Source organism: Tasmannia lanceolata, unplaced genomic scaffold (assembly GCF_043159265.1).
Source record: "Tasmannia lanceolata isolate RefF3 unplaced genomic scaffold, GAP_Taslan_0.1 ptg000025l, whole genome shotgun sequence".
Taxonomy (NCBI): Eukaryota; Viridiplantae; Streptophyta; class Magnoliopsida; order Canellales; family Winteraceae; genus Tasmannia; species Tasmannia lanceolata.
In genome coordinates, this window is record NW_027518702.1 from 11,309,157 (window position 1) to 11,331,419 (window position 22,263).

At 38.1% G+C, this 22,263-nt stretch overlaps 2 protein-coding genes across 2 annotated transcripts; one reads left to right on the forward strand and one right to left on the reverse strand.

The window, feature by feature from the left end:
* Positions 1 to 6,352: 6,352 nt before the first annotated feature.
* On the reverse strand, positions 6,353 to 9,716 carry LOC143858306 (uncharacterized). Its single transcript, XM_077368958.1, has 5 exons — positions 9,482 to 9,716; positions 8,237 to 8,293; positions 7,842 to 7,930; positions 7,247 to 7,449; positions 6,353 to 6,672 (listed from the first exon to the last, which is right to left on the reverse strand). The coding sequence occupies exons 1-5, from the start codon at positions 9,667 to 9,669 to the stop codon at positions 6,583 to 6,585; spliced, it is 627 nt and encodes a 208-aa protein (XP_077225073.1). The 5' UTR covers positions 9,670 to 9,716; the 3' UTR covers positions 6,353 to 6,582.
* Positions 9,717 to 18,449: 8,733 nt separating this feature from the next.
* On the forward strand, positions 18,450 to 20,229 carry LOC143857771 (RING-H2 finger protein ATL52-like). Its single transcript, XM_077368247.1, has one exon. It carries the CDS (start codon positions 18,634 to 18,636, stop codon positions 19,807 to 19,809), a length of 1,176 nt encoding a protein of 391 aa, XP_077224362.1. The 5' UTR covers positions 18,450 to 18,633; the 3' UTR covers positions 19,810 to 20,229.
* The last annotated feature ends 2,034 nt before the right edge of the window (positions 20,230 to 22,263 follow it).

The following is a 22,263-nucleotide window of genomic DNA, read 5'->3' on the forward strand; positions in this document are numbered from 1 at the left end:
ACAAAAATATCCATCGTGAATAGAAATAAATGAAAAAAAATAAATGAAGGACAATTTTGTAAGTAGCAACCTTCCTTCGGATTTAGGAAGCTCCATCTGATTTTGTGGTAGGTTGTCACTATCAGAAATATTATGGACCTTAGGCTATGGATCCAATGGGCATAGTTCGGATCTAACTGTTGTGCCCAAATCTTGTCCATTAACGTTTGGATCCTCGAATTTGTCAGACCCTCTGCTCAACTGATTGACACCCTTAGCCATATGAAGGTTTTGATATAACTGCCTTAAAGTCAGGACAAGGCTGGTTTTGTCAAAGTTTGGTATTTGATTTCTATCATATGAATGCTTGTTTTATAAGATGGGTCTTCACCCCTTTACAAAACCTTCCTTAAAGATAAGGCCAATATAACCTACGAAAAAAGAAGAAGATAAAGGCCAATATATTTAGAAAAAACAGTGGTGTGATCTCACATGTTTGCAAGGTGTTGCTAGGGTTCAAGGGAGGCAGAAGATTAACTGAAGGGAAGCTCTTCCTACAAGTCGGAATGACGCAATGGTTGCAGTCGAGACTATATGATTGTTTAAGTTAACTTATTCTGGAAGCAGAAAATTAATGATAGAAGATTATTTATCGGTACCTTCGGAGACGAGAAATTTAATTTCTATTTTCAAAACTGATTTGTTTTAGAATGCAAATTCTTTTGATAAAAATGTTTTACAAAACAAGAAAGATTTTAATTGTGAAGTGTACCTCGATAGATGGTCTATACATCCCTACTCGAATTATTTTAATTATATTGAGAATGCAGCGGTAGACGGTTTCGAGGTCCAACGAGGAACGGGACACTATAAACCTAAATCATCTCTGACTCCTTCAATTGGGTCATATTAACCTGCAACGGATCACTATGTTGCTTTAGGATGGTCCATTGGATTCTATCCAAATGGAAACCTATGCAACATGTGGATCGTGTCTGCAGGCTAACATGATCATGAATCCCTTACCGGCTAGTGTGGAAGGACAGAAGATTTGTTGGGTTTGATTCATACTAACATGTGTAGACTCCTTTTTTCATCTGTAGAAAGGTGGGTTCGTCTACTTTGTGGTTTTCACATATTATCCCAGGTATAGTTACCTGCACCTGAAATGACAGATGTCAGAGACCTTGAAAAGTTCAAGGGACTCAAGGATTAAGTAGAGAATTAGGTAAGTAAGTTAATGCTCTTCCATGCTTGGAGGAGGAGAGAACCTCTCGGGTGAATTTGGGGACTACTTATGGACGAGTAGAATCATCTCTCAGTGGACTCCTCCTTGTAGAAAGGAGAGGCCGAACCTCATTGGACATGGTTCGACGACGAGTTTTACCTATGTGCTAATGTTTCTTTGGAGCTACGCCTTAGAAAAGGTGCTCTAAGTTCTCAACCTAATCTCAATTAAGTCGGTGCTTAGGACTCCATATGAGGTACGGACGGGCAGAAAATCCACATTGAATCTATTGAGGATATGGGGTTGTCCAGCCCATGTGTAAAAGATAGACGGTGACAAGTTTGGAGACAAGGTGTGTGTTATTGGGCACATGGTTATTGGTTTTGTAACCCAGACGAGCAAAATTGTTTTGCAAGCTGGAATATTGTACTTTGGGAAAAGGGTTCCCCCTTAGTGCTACCAAGAGGAATAAGGTAGCCTTGAAAAGAGCAACATGAAAATCCAATGGAGAGGACACATGAGAACGTTGAGCGAAAATACACTATACCTAACAAAACACCCATACTCCGATATAGTGTTAGGGAGATCAGGCCGCCTCATAGATTTGTCTATTTGGGTGATGATTATAGTATAGTCTCTAAGGGGGTCGAGATGGATCCCCTTAACTGTAAGGAGGCAATGTTGGACATCGATACAGGCAAATGGCTAAACGTGATAAAATCTCAAATGGACTATGTATTCCAATGGGGTCTAGACTCTAGTGGATCCACCAGAGGGTTCTTGGCGCATTGGATGCAAATGGATCTACAAGAAGAAGAAAGACCTAGGTGGGAAGGTGGAGACCTACAGGGCTAGGCTTATGGTAGAAAGGGGCTATAGTCAAATGGCTAGTATTGATTGTGAGGAAACCTTTTGCCTAGAGCCATGCTAAATTCTAATAGGATCTTATTGACGATAGTAGCGCACTTTGATTACCAAGTGTGGTAGATGAACATCAAAACTGGCTTCTTGGATGGAAACGTTCAAGAAGGCATATATATGTGCTTCAGCATGATATTTTTTTACCCTGCCAAAAGGAGTAATCTAAAAATGTGTACATTGGTGAAGTCCATTTATGGATTGAAATAGGTGTATTGCAGTTGGAACCTCTGTTTTGTTGAGGAAGTCAAACAGTTTGGCTTCTCATAAGACATGGGCAAACTGGTTAGTGGTAGTGCTATGATGTTATTAATACTATACATAGATAATATCCTATTCATTGTGAATGATGTGAGTATATTGTCCAGCGCTAAGATATAACTATCTGATCGATTTACCATTAAGGACGTTTGAGAAAATTCCTAATGGAGGAGATGATGTGATCGTCTCGGGATACCGAATCAGGCTTCGAGTTTGACATTGATGGCATGAAGTTAGATTTCATATTTTCTAGCTAATACGTTGGTGACTTGGAGGAGACATAATCAAGACACCATTGCCGACTCCATGGCTAAAGCAGAACTCATTGCTGCATGTGATGGGACAAAGGGAGACAATATGGCTATAGAAGTTCTAGAATGAACTTTGATTTATCCCCTTCGTTGAAAGGTCCATTATGATGATAGTGGAGCCACAACTCAAGCAAAGGAATCGAGGTCTCACCCGAAGACAAAGCACGTTCTTCGGAAGTATCCTGTGATACATGAGATCGTCAGCAGAGGAGTAGTCATTAAAAAAATTAGCTTCAGCAGGTAGCATGGAGAGTCCCTTGACCAAGTCCCTGAGGTATTTGAGCAACAGTAAGAGGAAATGGGTCTAGGAAGTATGCATAACTGACTTTGAGCGCACGTGGGAGATTGTTAGACTATATGCCCTAAAAGCCAATCATTTAGTAGTGCATATGATTAATTAATTAACTTCATGACAGTTAATGGGTACATTAAAGGAATGTGTTATGTGCTTTATTACATTAGCACATGTGTAAACTTAGGCAGCATTGTAGGAATGTCATGCCCATGGATTCACATGGGGTAGTAAATATTGGACATCTCTTCTTTTACACAGCCGGAATTAGGATGACCTATCTCGGTTGTTAGAGTAGTAGACCCTAAGTAGGCAGAATGGGTATAGTGAAAAATTTGCGTACTGAATAAGATCATATTAGAATAGCCTGTGGACAAAATACAATGATAATGGTATTATATTCAGACAAGATACTTCTTATGTCCTTAGACCTAAGGGATCATATTGGTCTATGGGTACGTTCTATGGCTTTAGTCTATCTAATCACGGCCCTTGGAATCTCTTGAGGGTAGCAGTGGGTCATACGGTAAACCCACGAGATTAATAGGGATGCCCAACATGGAATCATCCACCTCTTATATAGAGGAATGTCACTTACATTTTCAATGACAACACGAGCCTATAAATTAGCTTGGCCAAGCAATTTGATAAAATGTTTATCAAAATGTTTTTGAAAACATTGGTTATTTTTCGAAGGAATTTGCAAATGCATTTGCGGGCCCAGGCTTATGGATTAGAAAGTATACCTTGGGTGGGCCCATGGGGTAGTAAATATCCACCCCCCGTAAGACCTAGCCCGGTAATTGAGGATTGGAGGTAGGAGGTACACATATGATGTGTCATTATGGGTATTTATGATCTGACGATCCTCTTCAAGAAAATGTCCCGATGAGGGCCACTTACCTAAATGCGACTGTAGTATGACTATAGAGTAAGGTCGCAGTGGGACTCTATGGGTCCCGCATGATCGACCGTCGGATCCCTTCGACGATCCCATTCATAACTCAATTGACCCTCAAGGATTCTTGGAGAATCCGGATTTCAGATTTTATGAATTTCATGGATGAATTAGATTAACTGTATTTGATACAGGAAGAATTTACACCGTAACTGTGGTGTATGCACTTAGGTGTATATACCATAGTAGGGGTGTACGAAGATTATTTAATTAATTAGATTAATTAATTAATTCTCATTGGACGAGAAGTTTCTAATTTTGAAACTCTTCTTTGGATAATTCCATATTAATGGAGAATGATTAATTGAATTAAGCATTGGAGGAACTTTCTATTTTTGGAATTCTACTTTGGATAATTCCTACATTAATAAATGAGATTAATTAATGAAAATAGAAACCTAGAGTTTCTAATTTTGAGAAATAAGAGAGGAAGAATTAAAAAGGAAAAGGTTTCCTTATTTAAATTATTTGTTTTGGAAACAATTTTCAAGAGGAAAAGAGTTTTCCTTGTTTAAAATAATTTCTATATTTTTTTTGGAAACAAAAGAAAGATATTTCTTTGAAAACTGTTTTCAATTAAGAAAGTTTAATGGGTAAGGGAAACTTTCCAAGAGAGTTGTGCATCCAAAGTGACTCGGACATCCAACTCTAATGGGTTTCCCATAAATACTTAGAAAGAAAAAAGAAGAAGCACACTTGAACGTTTTTGCATACCGCTCTTCTCTCTCTCTCTCTCTCTCTCTCTCTCTCTCTCTCTCTCTCGTTCTTGAAACAAAATTGAAAAAAATCGTTTTCTTCATCTTCTTCCCCCACCAAACTTTGAGAAGAAAAATTCTTCTCTAATTCTCCATTCAAGATTCAAGGAGAGTTCTTCAAAGAGACTCACTATAGTCTGAGCAATCAAAGAGGAGCCATCACTTTGACTTACGTGCCGTTCACGTTTGAGCAGTGTCGGAGCCAACGGGAAGTAGATCAAGCAGAGAATACAAGTAATCAATTTGGTATGATTTATTTGTCCCTTATGTATTTAATTTTGATCACCAAAGAAAATCTAATAACTAGAAATCCTTGATTTTGATTAAGGGATGAAATTTTTTTGTTATTTGCATGTTCCAAGGCACTCCAATGCACCTTGATCCCTTGATCGATCTGGGTTTAACTAACAATATTTATGTTTCTTGCATCTCACATTGTCGTTGTTTCTACATTGAGTTTGATCTCATGGTGTATTTCATAATTGTAGAGTTCATTAATAATATGTTGGCCATTGACGAGTGATAGAGAATTTATAAGTGTGCATACCTAAAAGTACTCTAGGATATATGCTTGCGTTTTTTAACACTTCTCCATTTGCCCTTTTAAAGCGAGCGACATCGGCGCAAGAGAATCGCGCGAAGGGATTTCTCTTCCTTTTGAGAAAGCATTGCTTCAAGCTACATTTAGATGATGATTTGGAGAAACGAGCAGAACAAGGTGGGGTTTGGGAGTGCCAATATCTAGATATTTCCATTTTTTACCTACAAGGAACAAAGCCCAATAGCACTGCTGATAAAGGTTATAGAATTAAGGAAAAACATTTTGGGGAGAAAATCTTTTCCAATGACTTTTTTCCTTTCCATGTTTTAGAGCGAAATAACATTGTTGCCTCTGAAATCTGAACTAGGCTCTTGGACAACTAACAATGTTGAGATGGCTCTCAAAAAAGATGACCTATGAACAAAAAGAAGCTTTGGAAAACAGGCTAAGTTTGGACTCAGAAAGGACGCTTTGATGCTTTAAGTAAAAAGGGCAACAATACAATTTGAGTTTATTGAGAGCTTGGGAATATGAAAATGGCTGAATGAACATGCATACCTTGAGCTTTGATCCCTCTTTTATAGAGTAGAGTCTTGATTCAATTAGAAAAATTGCCTTTCTGGGACTCTCCTAATTGGCTGGTTTCCTAAAATTTCAGTTCATATGATTATCTCTTAGGCAGCTATGAACTTAGGATGTAGTATTAGGGTTTTCAGAAGACCCTCAAAGCCTTTAAGCCACGTGTCGGCCTCTGCTTGAATGCCAGATTTTTACCCCCAAACCATATTTTGATAATTGCACTGATCAATCTTGTCTTTTATTATTTAAAGAGCTGTCGAGGGTTATTACAGTTCCCAAAAAGTTCTTACAAACCATTTAGAAAGGAAAGACAAGCTACGTTTGTGCAATTATTAAAGTATAGTATTGCTGATATAATTTCCCTAAATTTAATGTCTCTCTGAATGAATTTTCAACTGCATTCGTTCAAGTTATTTTTCTCCTGCACAATCTTGAAAAGTTTACATTTCCTACAATGGAAAAGTAAAAAATTCTTAAAAAGTTTTCCTTACCAAACTTTTCGCAGAAAACTTCTACAATCCAAACAGGGCCTTGGTATATAACATGTCTACTGAACCAATACATCTAATAATTACATAAGGAACATGGTATATTGCTTTATTACAAGAGAATCTATAATTACACAAGGAACATGTATTTTGTTTTTTCACAAGAGAATCTGTAGTTCATCAAGTCAAATTAAACTTTAACAACAAGGATATTTTTCAATCCTCCAATTTTCCAAGGCCTGTTTCTTCAAATCTTCTTCTTTTGAATTCCCCTATTTTCCATGGTCTGTTTTTTCAAATTTACTTCTGTGGCCAATAATCGCCTCCGCGAGTGTTTCTACCTCTTGCTTCAATTCATCGACCTGCAATTACACCACCATATGAACATCAAATTCCTGCCAGTTAGAGGATCCCGTGCTTTTTTTCAGCACGGGATCCCGTCTTCGTAGCAACCCTCTATATAGAATTACTAGTATTTCAGGTCCATGCTATGCATGGTGTAAAATGGTGGTCCCACACCATCACAACATGAGGTATAAAATGGTGGGGCCCAACCCTAATTCATATGTTTAATTAGAGATGGTGGGCCCCGCCCGATCAAAACCTGAAATAGTAGGCCCCTCCCCATAAAAACATGATGCGAAAATGGTGGCCCCATCCCAACAATAACCTGAGGTGTGAAATGATGGGGCCCACCCAATGCATGGGTTTGAGTGGAGATGGCGGGCCCACCCATCAAAACACAAGGCATAAAATGGTGGGCCCTGCCCTATCATAGCATGAGGTGTAAAACAGTGGACCCCTCCAGATCAAGCGTAAAATGGTGGCCCACAACCATGCTATGTTCGGGTATAAAATGTTGGGCCCTACCCTAGCAAAATAATGGATAGAAAACGAATAACACTGGAAAGAAACATGGTTAGTACATAGATAGACCTTGTGGATGAAGTCAATTGTTGTCTGGGCATCCTTGGCAAATTCATTGGATACACGCCCAACCAACAAAGCTGCATCCTTTATCTTTCCATCATCGGGAAGCTTCTCGGCCACCTCTGTTGATACCTTCTCCACCACCTTTGCAACCTCCTCCACAGCCTCGGCCGCAGTTTCTATCACCTCTTCAACATTTTCTACCTTACCTAGACATCCAAGGTCCAATCTAAGCATAAATATACATCATCTAATCTAGCTATCTCTAAAGCCATGTTTGTTTTGGATTTTGAGAACCGATTGTCAATCCAAAACTGATTTTCGTACTCAAATTTATGTTTAGGCTATGTTCTTTTAAGATTATACTAACTGACTGTTAGTTCAAAATCAATTATTGAGCCCGAAATTATGTTTAATTTTGGAGTCCAATAATTGGTTTTGGACTCACAATCGGTTCCCATAATCTTAAACGAAGAGGGCCTTAATTTTGAGTCCAGTAATCAGTTTTAGCCTCACAATCCATTCTTAAAATCCAAAACAAACCAGGCCTAAATAGTATGCATTTCTTTTAGCTGAGAAAAAGATGTATCCAAATTCTTACGTTCTATTTTTTGTAACTTCATCAATTTTTTCTTCATAAACGGTAGAGATAGAGAGAGAGATAATATCGACCCCAAAACCCATCGCGCCCTGCATGAAATACTAACCTTTTAAGTTCATACAAAACTATATTGGCCGTTTGTATACGTGGATTTTTTAATACGTAAAATCCTGGATTTTGCAAGCTAAAACCTGAATTTTATAAGCTCAAACCTGGAATTTATAAGCTAAAACCTGAATTTTACAATCCTATAAATGTAAAATCTAGGTTTTAGCTTATAAAATTCATGTTTTAGCTTGTAAAATCCAGGATTTTACAATCCTGGATTATAAAATCCATGTATAGAATCAAAATTTCAATATCTGCCCAATAATAAGTTCAATGTAAAATATTACCAGAGAGGGAAACCGGGATTTGGGGGCTTTGGAGCTGCTGGTTGAACGTTGTTTTCTCTGTACAGAATCAATATTTTCAAAATTAAATAAGCTGTTAACTGATAAATTCTAACATGCACCATGGCAGACAAAAGGCCATATATAGCACCATATATTAAAAATAGGGAAATGATTTCTGCGCTCCAGTGTTTTGGTAAACATGCGCTCCAACTTTTGTCGTGTAGTATTTAAAGGGCTGTCAGAAGAATATTACGGTTCTCAAAAAGCTCTTAAAGCCCTTAAATACTACACCGCAAACATGTGGAGCGCATGTTTATCAAAACGTTGGAGCGCTGAAATCATTTCCCTTAGGCTGTGTTCGGATGACCGGAATCAGGGATCATAATCACTATCCTTTTCTGATCCCTATTCTGATTACCTATTTAATTAAAAAATCCCATTCCAAAATTAATAACTTTACAATATATTTTGGGAAGCCAACTTTGATGTAGTGACATATATTTGGCTCACTTGACCATGTTATACATCCAATGTAAAAGATAAAAGTGTTCATCTCTTGATATCTAGTCTTAAAGCCTAATATTTTCCTAAGTCCATGCTTCGCAAACATGAATTTATTTTACATGGAATATTAGCTTATTCAATGGTGAGGGAGCGTGGGAGAGGGAGAGACCTCAGAGAGATTGAGGAGAAGGTGAGAAAAAGCTAAAATTAAGTGGGGGGTGGGGGAGGGGGGGTGGGTGGGTGAGGGAACTCCACTTAGAAATATAATTTATTTTCAGCCTCTTCTCACCCTAACTCATGCCCTCTCTAGTCTCTCTTTTCTCCTACCCTCCCTACACTTCTCTCATCACTTGATAAACTAATATTCCGTGGAAAAAAAATTCATGGTTGCCACATAGCCTTACATTCTCGACGTGTTGACCAAAATTTAGGCCCTTTTTGAAAATGGGCGTAAAATTTGTTTTTCCGGGTAGCTGGGATTGAACCTCCGACCTCTGGGTGGAAGAACAAAGCCTTGACCATTGAGCTAGAGTCTCAATCCCCTTTTACCCCATCTTTACGTCCAAAGAATTGAAATAGACGAAAGAACGAGAGTCTAAAGAAAAACATGGGTATCCATTATATAACAACTCACTTAAAAATTGCCCCACTTGGCCCATGTTCACGGATACCTACTAAGCCAACATCTTTAGAAGACGAGAAGAAATGAAAATGGGATGGTTTAGATTGAAACTAGCTTACAAATTGGCATGGAGGTTACTATGCGCTCCCTGTTCGCCTGTGGACGAGTGCATTCCTTTATTTGTTGAGAAACTGTAACTTTGTAACGACGGGGATTTCTCTACCTTATGAGAAAGGATATTAGCCTGAGATCCGCATCGAGGAAGGCGATTAAAGATGTAAGAAGCAATTGATCTTAGAATAGACATTGTCCTTAATCACTATATCAACCTTAAAACTCAATCCAAATCTTTGTTTCTCCTCATGCAAATGGTTCGTTCATATGCTGTATAAATAGTCCAAGGGTGCAGTTTTTTTTCCAATGGATTGAGTAATGGAGTCTTCTCAGCCGTTGATTTGTTCAGCATGGCGTGACATAAATGAGGTTTTTGGCTAACTTTTTTAAGTATGGGTCTCTCTCTTGCCGTGTCCCCAACTCTTCAAGCATTACTCTTTTTTGATTTCAGGCTTCCCAAATCCAGAGGAGTAGTGTGGAAACTACATAATTTTCTTTCTTTAAGCAATCTAATTCCAAATGGGGTTGGTTGACGGTTCATATGCTGCTAGTAAGCTAAGACCATATTTGTTTGGATTTTGAAAACCGATTGTGAGTCCAAAACTGATTATTGGGCTCAAATATATGTTTATTTTTATCAGTTCTCAAAATCCAAAACAAACAGGGCCTAAACGTCTTAACACGTTTCCTAGGGGTAAATTTGTGTTTGAAATTATATGTATGCATGCATGTATGTATCTATCTAGTTTTTATATGGTGTGTGGCTATTTTTCAAAAAGTACGGTACGGACCACTCAAAGGATAATCCAAACTGTTCATATGTTGGGCCACAGTGTAAATAGGTTTTCCCTAAAAATCATTCCAATAGGATGATCCTAATGCTCTGATCTATAGAAGTATTCACAGTGTCCGGTCGATCTAAGATCTCCGATTAGGATCATCCTATAGAAATGATTTTTGAGGTGCAACCTATTTATGTTGTGGCCAAACAAATTAACGGTTTCGATCATCCTATGAAGTGGGCCGTACAATACTTGATGAAAAAACTGGACTATACCACCACACACCATATAAAATCTCATATAATATACACTAAGGGGCCGTTTGGGTACACAGATTTTAGAATCCAAGTTTTAGTTTGAAAACAACGTAAAAGATGGTTCATGATCATTCTGCTGCATGATGTCCTGTCAGCGTTTCTTGAATTTTAAGTAAGAAATCCAGGTTATAGAAATCTCTTCCACATCCTAAGATTTCTAAAACCTGGAAAGATGGGATGATCTTTTGTTCTCTTGCTGACAGAAAGAAAGGTGAGAAAATAGAAAATGACGGCTGGTCTCCTTCTTCTCTTACCTCCCAACTACAATTTGGAGGAAATCCAAGATTCTAAAATCCGCGTATCCAAACGGCCCCTAAGTGTGTTTCTTTCCTTTGACGTTTTTCTTTTCATGGAAAATTTTAATTAGAAAACATTTTCCAGGGAAAAATTTTCTGGAATTTTTTCTGAACCTGTTTGGTTCAAAAGAAAGACATTTTAGATGGAAAAAAAAAATTCTTAGGAAATTTTTTTTTTCTACAATTTATAGGGTGATAATGTAATTATGGCTAATTTAGACGGATATCATAATAAATTAAAGGCTCCCTTATGTAAAAATTGAATAGGGTTGGTTCAACCCATCTTTTGTTTGTGTGTATAAAATATAAGTAAGAAAATTCAGAAGTATTTTTCCTTTCAAAACTTTTCCAGATAATTCCTACCATCCAAATAGGACCAAGTGAATTATTTTACACCCGATGCACAGCATGGGCAGGGCCCATCATTTTACAACACATGTTTTGATATGGCGTGAGCCCATCATTTTACAACACATGTTTTGATAAGGCGTGAGCCCATCATTTTACACCCGATGCAAAGCATGGCCAAGAATAGGAATGCTATTATAGCATATAAACGACTGCGTGGTATTTGTTATTACTTAGGACAAGCTGGAATATCTAAGGTGGAAAGTTCCAAGCATGGGCTGCATGAATGACTTTTAGACCAATCTACAACGACATGCTCACCTTGTCAAAAACTTTGAAACTTCTATAACTAGTCAACAGAGAGGAGACAAGCCTTGGATTTACCTGGAACTTACGTCGTAGAATACTGGTAAGTAGTTGGTTATCAACCTCGTAGAGTAGTGGTAGGGAGTGTCATTACCAATATAAAGGCACGAGAGAGAGAGAGAGAGAGAGAGAGAGAGAGAGAGAGAGAGAGAGAGAGAGAGAGAGAGAGAGAGAGAGAGCATCATTCCCAATAAATCTAAACAAAATTTCACCTTTTTTGTGGAATTTGGATTGGATATCTTTGGGAGGAGACAGGGTTGACACATCGGCAGACATGCAATTATAGTAGTCTCTAAGGATTTCAATGCTATATTGGCAACCAAATGAGGGATTTTGCTGACATGGCAGCCAAATAGCAATTAAAACCCTTAAGGTGGGGCTTTGGTGATCACAAGAAATTTATCAATCCTTAATTAATCTGAAGGCGTCATTTTAAGGTTTTTAAAAAGGTTTATCATTAATATTGGGAGGCCTTGATGAAGTGATGGAGCACGCTCATCATAGCACCATGGCCCACAATCATCTGGTGGTAGCCCACTAGAAGAATGGTCTTATTATATTTCTAGTCTTTTGCGTTAGGTAGGGGTGCAACTCGGGTCGGGTTGAATCGGGTTGAGGCCTAGCCCGAGATGGCATTCCCCCAACCCAAACCCAGGCCTCGGGTTCAGGATGGTCAACCCTAACCCAGCCCGCCTCTAAATCTCTCATTCCTAACCCAATCCATCTAACAAAAATCGGGTCGGGTTGAGTCGGTTCACCTTGGGCCAAATAGAAAATACAATAAGCCATAGAGAATCAAGATAAAATTAGAGGACGGAGGTCGGGTTCGGGGCAGGATGGGTTGCCAAGGCCTCAACCCTAACCCAACCCGAAATTAAATCGGATTGGCTTATCCCAACCCTAACCCAACCCAACCCGAGGAAATGCCAACCCGACCCAAGCCAAAATCGGGTTGAACCTGTCGGGTTCGGGTTGAGGCCGACCCAAGTTGCACCCCTAGCATTAGGAGCATTTTCACATGGACGGTGTCCCCCACAAAGGTTTTGACAGTACTTGCAGTACCTGTAGATAAATCACATGATTGCACCCATAATCCGCCTCTAGAGTTCTTTTTCCTGGTCACTAGGAGGCTAGGATCGGGGAGGGGTGGTTTGCCCAATTATTTAAGGCTGGAGTCCTATTCCGGAAGTGTGGAAGCTACTTGTAAAAGGATCCACCTATGTCTTGGTCACGATTCATTTGAATAACTTATGGGTCATCTCCTTTTCATAGTCCGATCCATTTGAGTAACTTATGAGTCAGCCACTTTTCATAGTCCTTTTTGGTTCCTACTTTTTGAGTGTTGGTCCCTATTAAATTCAAATCAGACCGTCTGGAGGGAGAGATATAGAGAGCATCGTTATCGAAACGAGAAGCAAAAAACCTATGTGTTTAAGTGTTACAAAAATATTCCTCATGAATAGACAAATGAACAAAATTAAATAGGATATTTTCGTGCATTAGCACTCTTCCTTCGGATCTAGGGTACTCCATCAGATTTTGTGGCTATGTCTTGGTCACGATAAAAAATATTTCCGGACCTTAGGCTATGGATCCAATGGACATAGTTTGGATCCAACTGCTGTGCCCAAATCTTGCCCATCAACGTTTGGATCCTTGAATTCATCGGTCTCAGGGTCCCCTCATTGACACCCTTAGTCATATGAAGGTTTTGATAACTGCCTTAATATCAGGATAAGGTTGGTTTGGTAAAAGTTTGGTATTTGATTTCTATTATATGGATGCGTGTTTTGCAAGATCGGTTCACCACTTCACAAAAAAGCTTCCTTTAGGAGATAGATGAGGCCAATATAATTAGAACAAATAAGAGAATGACTCAATACCTTTGTAAGCAAGCCTTGTTACCTGCATTGGCCGAATAAAGAAGTTATATAGCAATGACGAGGAGTGCTTCGGTAGGAAGCTATAGCATTATATTACAATGAGGCACGCCCACTGTTACACATTGGGACTTATCTTTTTATGATCTGGACCATCAATCTCATAGTTCCCATATTGGTGTTACTCCATGGAGTGTGTTATTACCCGTTGGATTGCAACGGTCTTGGATAAGGGATAATATATGAGCTAATCCATTTTCTCTTGTGAGAGGATCCGGAAAACGCACAATTGAAACCCCTCTCGGTTCGGGAGGAGAAGTCCCTCCGCTGCTATAGCACAATTGAGCAATTATTGGAATTGTCTCTAGCTCTCTCCTTGACATTCATCCTTAGTTCCACCAGGTAGGCATTCTCTCGGCTAATCTGAATCAACGATTCAAACGAGGCAGAAGTCAGAGCGATACTTCATGGTATTAGATTGATGGAGGGTAGAGATTTGGACAATCTCATAGTGAAAAGAGACTCCCTTAATGTTATCAGAAGGTTGGACAGGAGATCTCCTCACTCATGAAGATTCTCTCATTTAATTGATGAGATCTTTGACTGCGTGGATAGTCACCCAATCTGTTACTGTCAAATCAGGAGATCGGCGAATGGAGAGGCAAACTGGCTAGCTTGAGCTGGAGTGTTTATACCATTAGAGATTTTTGTTTTTTTACCCCCTTGAGCTGTATTACTCTGTATAGTACTTTTTCTCATTTTCTTAATCTCTTTGATCCCATGAGCACCTTGGTTGTGGACTTTTCTTTCTAATAAAATCTGACCATTCAAAAAAAAAAAAAACAAAAACTAAGGCCCTGTTTGGAGTGCATCTAGAAACCCTCTATTGTAAAATTGGTGCACTTTTTATAAAATTTATCCTCATGTATATGTTACATTGCGACTTAATTATTTCTGTGCATTTGCTAGTACTGAAACCTTACATATAAGATATTAGTTCAGACTACAACTTTGCAACCTTGTTTAAGTATTTTACAAATGTTTCAAATTAATTCGAACCAAGTGGCAGAGGCAACAATTTTTCGGCCCACTTTGATCAAGTCAGATTCTTTTAAAAAACAACCAAAACCAATCGGTTTGTTTAATTAGATGGATGAACATGTAGAACCTATCGATTTGGTTGTTCATTTCTATAATAAACTTAGGGGATTTGCTACGCAACTTAGTTCAAAGCTATTTTGCGCCTCACTTTTGCAGGAGAGAAGAGGCCCCTCAGATGAATTAAATGAATTAGACAAAATCTGCTAAAAAGTAAGCATGTTTCTGTTCTCTCCTATCAAAGTGAGCTTCAAAATTGCTATCCGCAAAATTGCCTAGCAAATCCCTGAGCTTAGACTACCTCTTTGGATGCCAACCAAATTAGTTCTTATTTGCAAATAAGATTATTTTAGGGGAGTGATAAATCGACTCCCCATGTGTCTTTCTCTCTCCTCTGGATTAGAGAGAGATAGACACATGGGGAGTCGATTTATCATTTTGGGGGGTCGATTTATCACTGCCCTTATTTTAAATTTATCTCTAATATACAGTGGGACCCAAAGGCCTAGTTGGTCTTTAATTATATCATTTGAAAAGCTATTATAATTATTTGCAAACAATCATGTGTTACTTCAAAACCATTTGCATATCTGTCTATAGAAACTATATGTAATGTAAAAGTTTAGGTAGCCCTCAAGGTTATTAAATTTCTTATAAATGTTCAAATTGCTGACCATTGATAAGGTAGAATTGATCTTACAGATGGGATGTGCATGTGATGTAATCTTGATAACAACAGAAAACGTACAAATTTAAGCTCTTGATTCTACTAGTCTCTCCATTTTTGCCTCGTAGAAATTACTCATAAAATATATAGTTTTACATAAATTGCGTTCACACGTACCGGTCCATGAAATATTAGTTTATCCAGTAGTGGGAGAGGATGAATGGAGAGGCATGAGTGACGAAAGCGTGAAAAGTAGGGTGTAACTCGGGTCGGGTTCAACCCGATTTTTGTGCGGGTTGGGTTGAATTTTTTCGGGTTGGGTTGCGGGTTGGGAATTCATAACCCGACTGAAAATCGGGTTGGGATATCGGGCAATCTGGTCCGAATTGTAACCCGACCATTTCCTGCCAATTATTTTATTTTATTTTTCAAATTTTAGTAATATTTACGGTTTTAGCTCTGCTCCGTTTAGTTGCCGGAATTTTTTTGGTTCTTGGGATTCCTGTGGAACAAAAAACTCCCTAGGAGATTGGTGGAAAAGAAAACTCCCTGGAAGTATCCCGGTAAAATAAAAAATCCCATGTTTGGTTGACCGGACTATGGTGGGAAAAAAAATGCTTTGTTTGGTTGCTTGAACTATTGGGAATAAAAACAATTCTTCTGCAAACTTATTTTTGGTTCCTAGGTAGGGTTTCGTGTGGGGTTATTTTGCTTCCTGGGATTATTTTGGGCCCAGCAACCAAACGTGGGTTTCTTGCAGAAATTCCACAAAAGTCCCATGAACAAAAAAAGATCCGGTCTTTTAGTCTTTTACTTTTAGACTTGTAATAGTTAAGTCTTTTGAGGAATGCCACTTGCACTCTCGGTAGTGTTCAATCTATATTTATGCACCTAATTTCTGACTTTTTATATTGGATCCATTGGTGTCTTTACTAGAAACTAGCGCATCACTATATCATTGATCCTTCATTTCTGACTTTCTATAATGGATCCATTAATGTCTTAATTAGATGAATTATAGCACATCCATGCATATTGTCTACGGAAAAATACTGGCATCAGAAGTACAAGTGGGGCCAACATATTTAGATGGTCTAAACACGATTCAATATGGAAATCAGGTCGGATTGGGTTTTGTCGGGTTGAGGAAATTGTTCCTCTTGTTGGATCGGGTTGAACCTACCCCGCCGGGCTGGAACTGGGGTTGGATCCCCAAAAATTGAAACTTAGCTAAGTGCTTTATAAACATATGTATATATATATATATATATATATATATGGGGAAAGTGACTGTGAGCGGCCCCTCATATAAGCTTATATGAGGTGACCGCTAAAAACATGGCGGGCCCACATTTTTGGGGTGATCCGAGCCGGTCATTTGATAGGCCCTGACGTAGATAAGGGGTGCCCAAAAAATCAGCTCCATAGGATCATCCCAACCCTTCGTACTGTGAAGGTGAAAGAGGGGAAAATGGACGGGTAAGTGGGCAAATTTATACCCACCCATTTCCCCCTCTTTCACCTCCACAGTTAGTAGGGTTGGGATGATCCTATGGAGCTGATTTTTTGGGCATCCCCTATCTACGTCAAGGCCTATCAAATGACCGGCTCGGATCACCCCAAAAATGTGGGCCCACCATATTTTTAAGCAGTCACCTCATATAAGCTTATATGAGGGGCCGCTCACAATCACTTTCCCCTATATATATATATATATATATATATATATATATATATATATATATATATAAAAGAACGTATCTCATGTAGCTCTTTCATGCCTACTATAACTAGTTATTTCGGTTTTATACTAGCTACTTCAACTATAACCCCAGCTCTATTGATTTGTCTGAGCAAGATACGACTTATTTGAAATTCATTGAATGAGTTGGGCTGGGAAAATGTTTTCGGGTTGGGTCGGGTCGGCCTCAACGCGACCCAACCCAACATGAGTTGCACCCCGGTGAAAAGTATCTAAAATAGGAAAAAGATTATCTTTTCATTATTTTTCAGCCACTTGGTAAACTAATATTCCATGAAAAAAATTTCATAGCTGCCAAACATGGAAACTAAAGAAACACACATCCCACGCCTTCAATGAAGATTAGGTTTTTCATTTTTCTTTTCTTTTCTTTTCTTGAACATTTCTCTCCCTTTTTTATTACTTTGCAGTGTCGTCTTGTGTTTGTTATGTTTTTTCCTTCTTTGAGCGTAAAGCCTTGTACAAATATAGTATTTATTTTCAAGATAGGGACAGATTACCTAGGAAATTTCTTGCCACTTAAGAATTATTCATGGACGCCATGATTGTCCAGTCAATGAAGTATGAAGACAAAACGAAACCCTCATTATATACATAGTGGGTCCCACCTAATGATCAATCGGAACCGTCCATTTGATAGGACCCATGTTGATCTTCAGTCACCCAAAATCATAACTATCAGAAAATTCTAATATCTAGATTGATCGGGACAGTCAATTTTATAGGACCCATGTTGATCTTCAATAGCCCAAAATCATACCAATCAGAAAATTCTAATATCTAGATTGATCAGGACCGTCCATTTGATAGGACCCAAGTTTTTCTTCAATCTCCCAAAATCATACCAATCAGAAAATTATAATATCTAAATAATACGTATTCTTTGAATGTGAACTGCTATTTTCATGATCTGCACCGTCCATATGAGGGCCCCACGAGGGCAATCAATGTCTTGAAAATTCCAGTCAAATCTTAACCATCCATTTTCAGGTAATGATGGGAAGGGTAGGATCAGTCAATAGCACAATTTTGGGGCCATGTAATCTTTATGGGGGACCTACAGATGAACGGTCAAGATCATCTTCCTAGTGGGTCCAATCGTCAAGGGCATAAAATTGCAACCCTTCTTTTTACTTGGGACAGCCTACACTAGTGTACTTATGACTACTCTTTTACACTAGAGGGGGGTGTCCCAAGTTATAAAATTCCTCTAATTACAGGTTCTAATATTGGCACTACCCTGTTTTGATAATAGCACGAACCCACCTTGTCTTTTTATATAAGCAGTGTCAAATGTTATTACAGCTCCCAAAAAGCTCTCAAAAGCCAGTTAAAGAAGAACAGACAAGCTGAGTTTGTGCAATTATTAAAAAAAAGTAATGCCAATATTAGGAGCCTAATTAAATACAGATAATTCTTCTAGTGGATCATGTGGCCAGATCCTCAGATTACACCCCACCATTGACTTCAACTAAACAAAGTCCATTGACCCATTTAAGATGAACACGGCAAAATGAAGTTTCCTTTCAGAAGGAGAATGAAACCCTAAGCTTGGTTTTCTTTCACATCAAAATCCCCATCTCTTCCCTCAAATCAAAGGTAATCCCTCTGTCCTCTCTGTTTTTTTAATCATTCTGCTTCATGGGTTTTTTTCGGAGGAGTTTGTTTGAAGAGTATTCTTCATGCATGAATGAAACACACAATGTTTTCTTTTGTGCTTCTAATTATCCTCCATTGGAAATACCTCCTCCTCCTTCTCCCATACAAATAGAGACAACAAAACACCCTTTTTCTCCTATTGTGATAATCATAGTAGCCATCCTTGCAAGCTCTTTACTTGTTATAAGCTACTATGCAATCATTATAAAGTATTGTTCAAGATGGAATACCACAAGAAGGCCCCCACCACCCCAATTTGAGGGAACCCATGAAGAACTTGAAGAGAATCAAAATCAAAACCCCATGGATTTTATATGGTATGTCAGAACAGTTGGTCTTGATGAATCTGTCATAAAATCTATAACTATTTGTAAATACAAGAGATGTGAGGGTCTTGTAGAAGGGACTGAATGTTCAGTTTGTTTGAATGAGTTCCAAGAGGATGAGAATCTTAGGCTTTTGCCCAAGTGTAGCCATGCCTTTCATCTCCCTTGCATAGATACATGGTTGAAATCCCACACCAATTGCCCCTTGTGCCGTGCTAATGTTGTCTCTAATACCGCGAGTTGTTCAACTATGGACCCCAATATGAATTCTTCTGATTCTGCAAGTGATACCCAGATGGAGAGTTCTAACAATTTGAGTTTGGGAAGTGATGAGAATGAGAACTTTGACGTAGACGTTCAACTTGAATTAGAGGATGAGAATACAAGAGGGTATTCTGAAACTGCAAAGGAGTTACATGATCAGGGACTTAGCGATTTAACAGACAACCATCGCGCTGCTGAGTGTGCAATGGATATTATAGATGGAAAGATAGAGCCAATTAGGAGGTCTGTTTCTTTGGATTCGGCAACTGCTACAATGATTTATAAATCATTGGCTAATCTCCTCACAATAGGCTCTGAAGAAAGTTCATCGGCTATAGGTGCCCAATCAAGAGGTCGGACAAAATCCAATTTAGCAGAACTGTCAAGGCTGAAGGTCATCGTTCCTAAGCATGGTCGAAATCCGAGCATATTCAAACTGCTGTCTAATAGTTCTAAAGGGAAATCTCTGCTTAAAGGACCTGTTTCCATGAAAAGGTCTTTCTCAAGTGGTGGCAAGTTCTTGTTATCCAGACATATCCGAAACAGGAGCTCAGTTCTCCCCCTGTGATCATGGTTTTTGTTCGTGTTCTACCCGCTTGTTATCGGCATTCGTCCACATGATATTTACAAACTTAGACATCATGGTCAATCTAAACTATCAAACGATAGAATGAGAAGGAAAAAATTATCGTCTCACTTCTGATAATGAACACTACCAATCAGTGTACATATATGTTGTGGAGAGAATAATAAAGGTCATCAATTGAAATTTCAAGTTCTTAAAGAGAATTTGAAGTTCACAGATCAATGTAAGTGTGTCTTTTCCTGAGTATTGCAAATGAATTTATGATCTGCTTTGTAGAGCTACTCGATATGATTAAAACGAGATTAGCACGGTGAAATCTTAATTTATGAGAAATGTTGAGCTTGCTTTTGTAATTGTAATATTTCAGATACTTTGTTCATAAATCAGAGCTGTTTCTACTCATTTTTTGCTGATATTGTCATGGTGTCTGAGCTGAAAAAGGGAACAAAAGTTTCAGTAGAGTCCTACCTAACGAGTTCAGCTTAGCGATGGTTGAGAAATTTTTTTCATGTCCAAGAGTTGTTATGTCTGTTTGATTTTTCTAAATATTTTCACTGCAACCAATCAATGTGGTTTCTCGTGAGCTGCACTTGTTCTCATAAGTTGATATTAGAGAATGGTTTTAACCTATGATTTGTGGACGTGGATTCATGTGTCAAGTGTTGACACTGATACGAGGTGTCTGACATGGCAACCCCTAAAAATCTAAAAACGGGGCCACGCTCATACACATACTTACATGTAAAATTACTGATTACTAATAATAATTTGCAGCAAAATAAATATAATATTCTTTTAACAAACTAATAAACCTTAGGATTAAGCAACTATAAGTCTCGAAGAAACATGAGATAATCATATAATAGTGCAGTGCATTCATCAATCTAATTTAATTATCTTCAATCTCCAATATGCACCAAGACAGAGAGACCCATAGGGTACTCAACTCAACTCAACAAAGCCTTTGTCCCAAACTAGTTGGGGTCGGCTACGCATAGGATACTATGAATAAAATATTGGAAGAAGTGTTTGTTTAGTATTTTAGGTTTAGGAGGATAACAACAAATATTAGTTAAAGAAGAGCTATTAATAAAATAAGAGCTAATAATAAAAGAGGAGGTAAATGCTATATTCGATAATAAATAGTATTTCACTTGACTCGGTACAATAACATCTCATTGACAGTTCTAACAGTACAGTTACAAGTTTTGATTGGAATATCGATATGTGTGACACGCATGTCAGTGTCGACACGTGTCAACACACGTGTGAAGTGTCGGCTAAATCATAGGGTTTAACACAGTAACCATGTTCCCCCTTTGCATCTGACCATAGAAAAAATATTATTAATTCTCCAAGAATCACAGCCGCCATTTATTTCTTCATGTTATTGAATTGCTAAACCTTTTTAGGTATGGATAGATCAACGAACTTTTGTTTGTAATTTTTGCGTGTACACTCTTATATTGATTACAATCCTTCTTTGAGGTGTAGATACAATATAAGTTATCGATGGCTTTATTGGATGTTAAGAGATGAGCTTCTAATTTAGTGTAATGAAATTATTACATTAGTTTGACATAATTTATTTTTGTTTATTTAATTTTCTTTGTTAAAAAGAACTACTTTTTTTTTTTGGGAGATCATTGAAGCTTCTACAATTACAAGAATAAATCTACGGTGTGACCAATACACATCCTACAAGGAGGATTTCTAAATAGCACAATTTATCTATCAACAATCATTTGTGGGTCCCCTTCATTTTGCAGTTCCTGCTTTCACGTCCCTATTATATGCACATTAAGTGTATTGTTTTTGTTTATGTGAACACCCCTTAGATTCACATCAAGTGTATAGTCTATGTCATCATCTCTTATATTTTCCTTCCCTAAATGCGGCCTCTGTTTATTCATCATTATCACTCAAATTAGACCAACCTTACCGATAGTAACCCAACCTTGCATAAATCCCATGTTTCATAACAGACTCTTTCTCTTTCTTTTGTTGTTTTGTACTTCCTCTTTTTTGGAGATTCACTATAGCCTATTTATCCTTGATATTCTAATAAAAAATTAATGGATAAAACTGACGTAATTGTTCTTTATAGACAAGAACATTTATTCTTAGAAAACAGGTTTTTTGCTGATGTCACTGCTTGCTTGCTTCTAGACACTGATTTATCTTTAGAGAATACTTTCCACACCACATTTACACTTATCTAAGCCTCATTTGATTGTTTTGTGCATGATTGTTTTACGCTAACACTTTATGGGAGTACTTGGAGCTCAATAATGACAGGGCAATTATGCCTATCTATTTAAGTTGTAACATGGCATGCACTCATAACATCAAGGAACCAGGGATGTTTTCATCTTTATTAAATCATGATGGAGGATATCCTGAGCATGGCAAAAACATTTTTCCGATACTTTTATC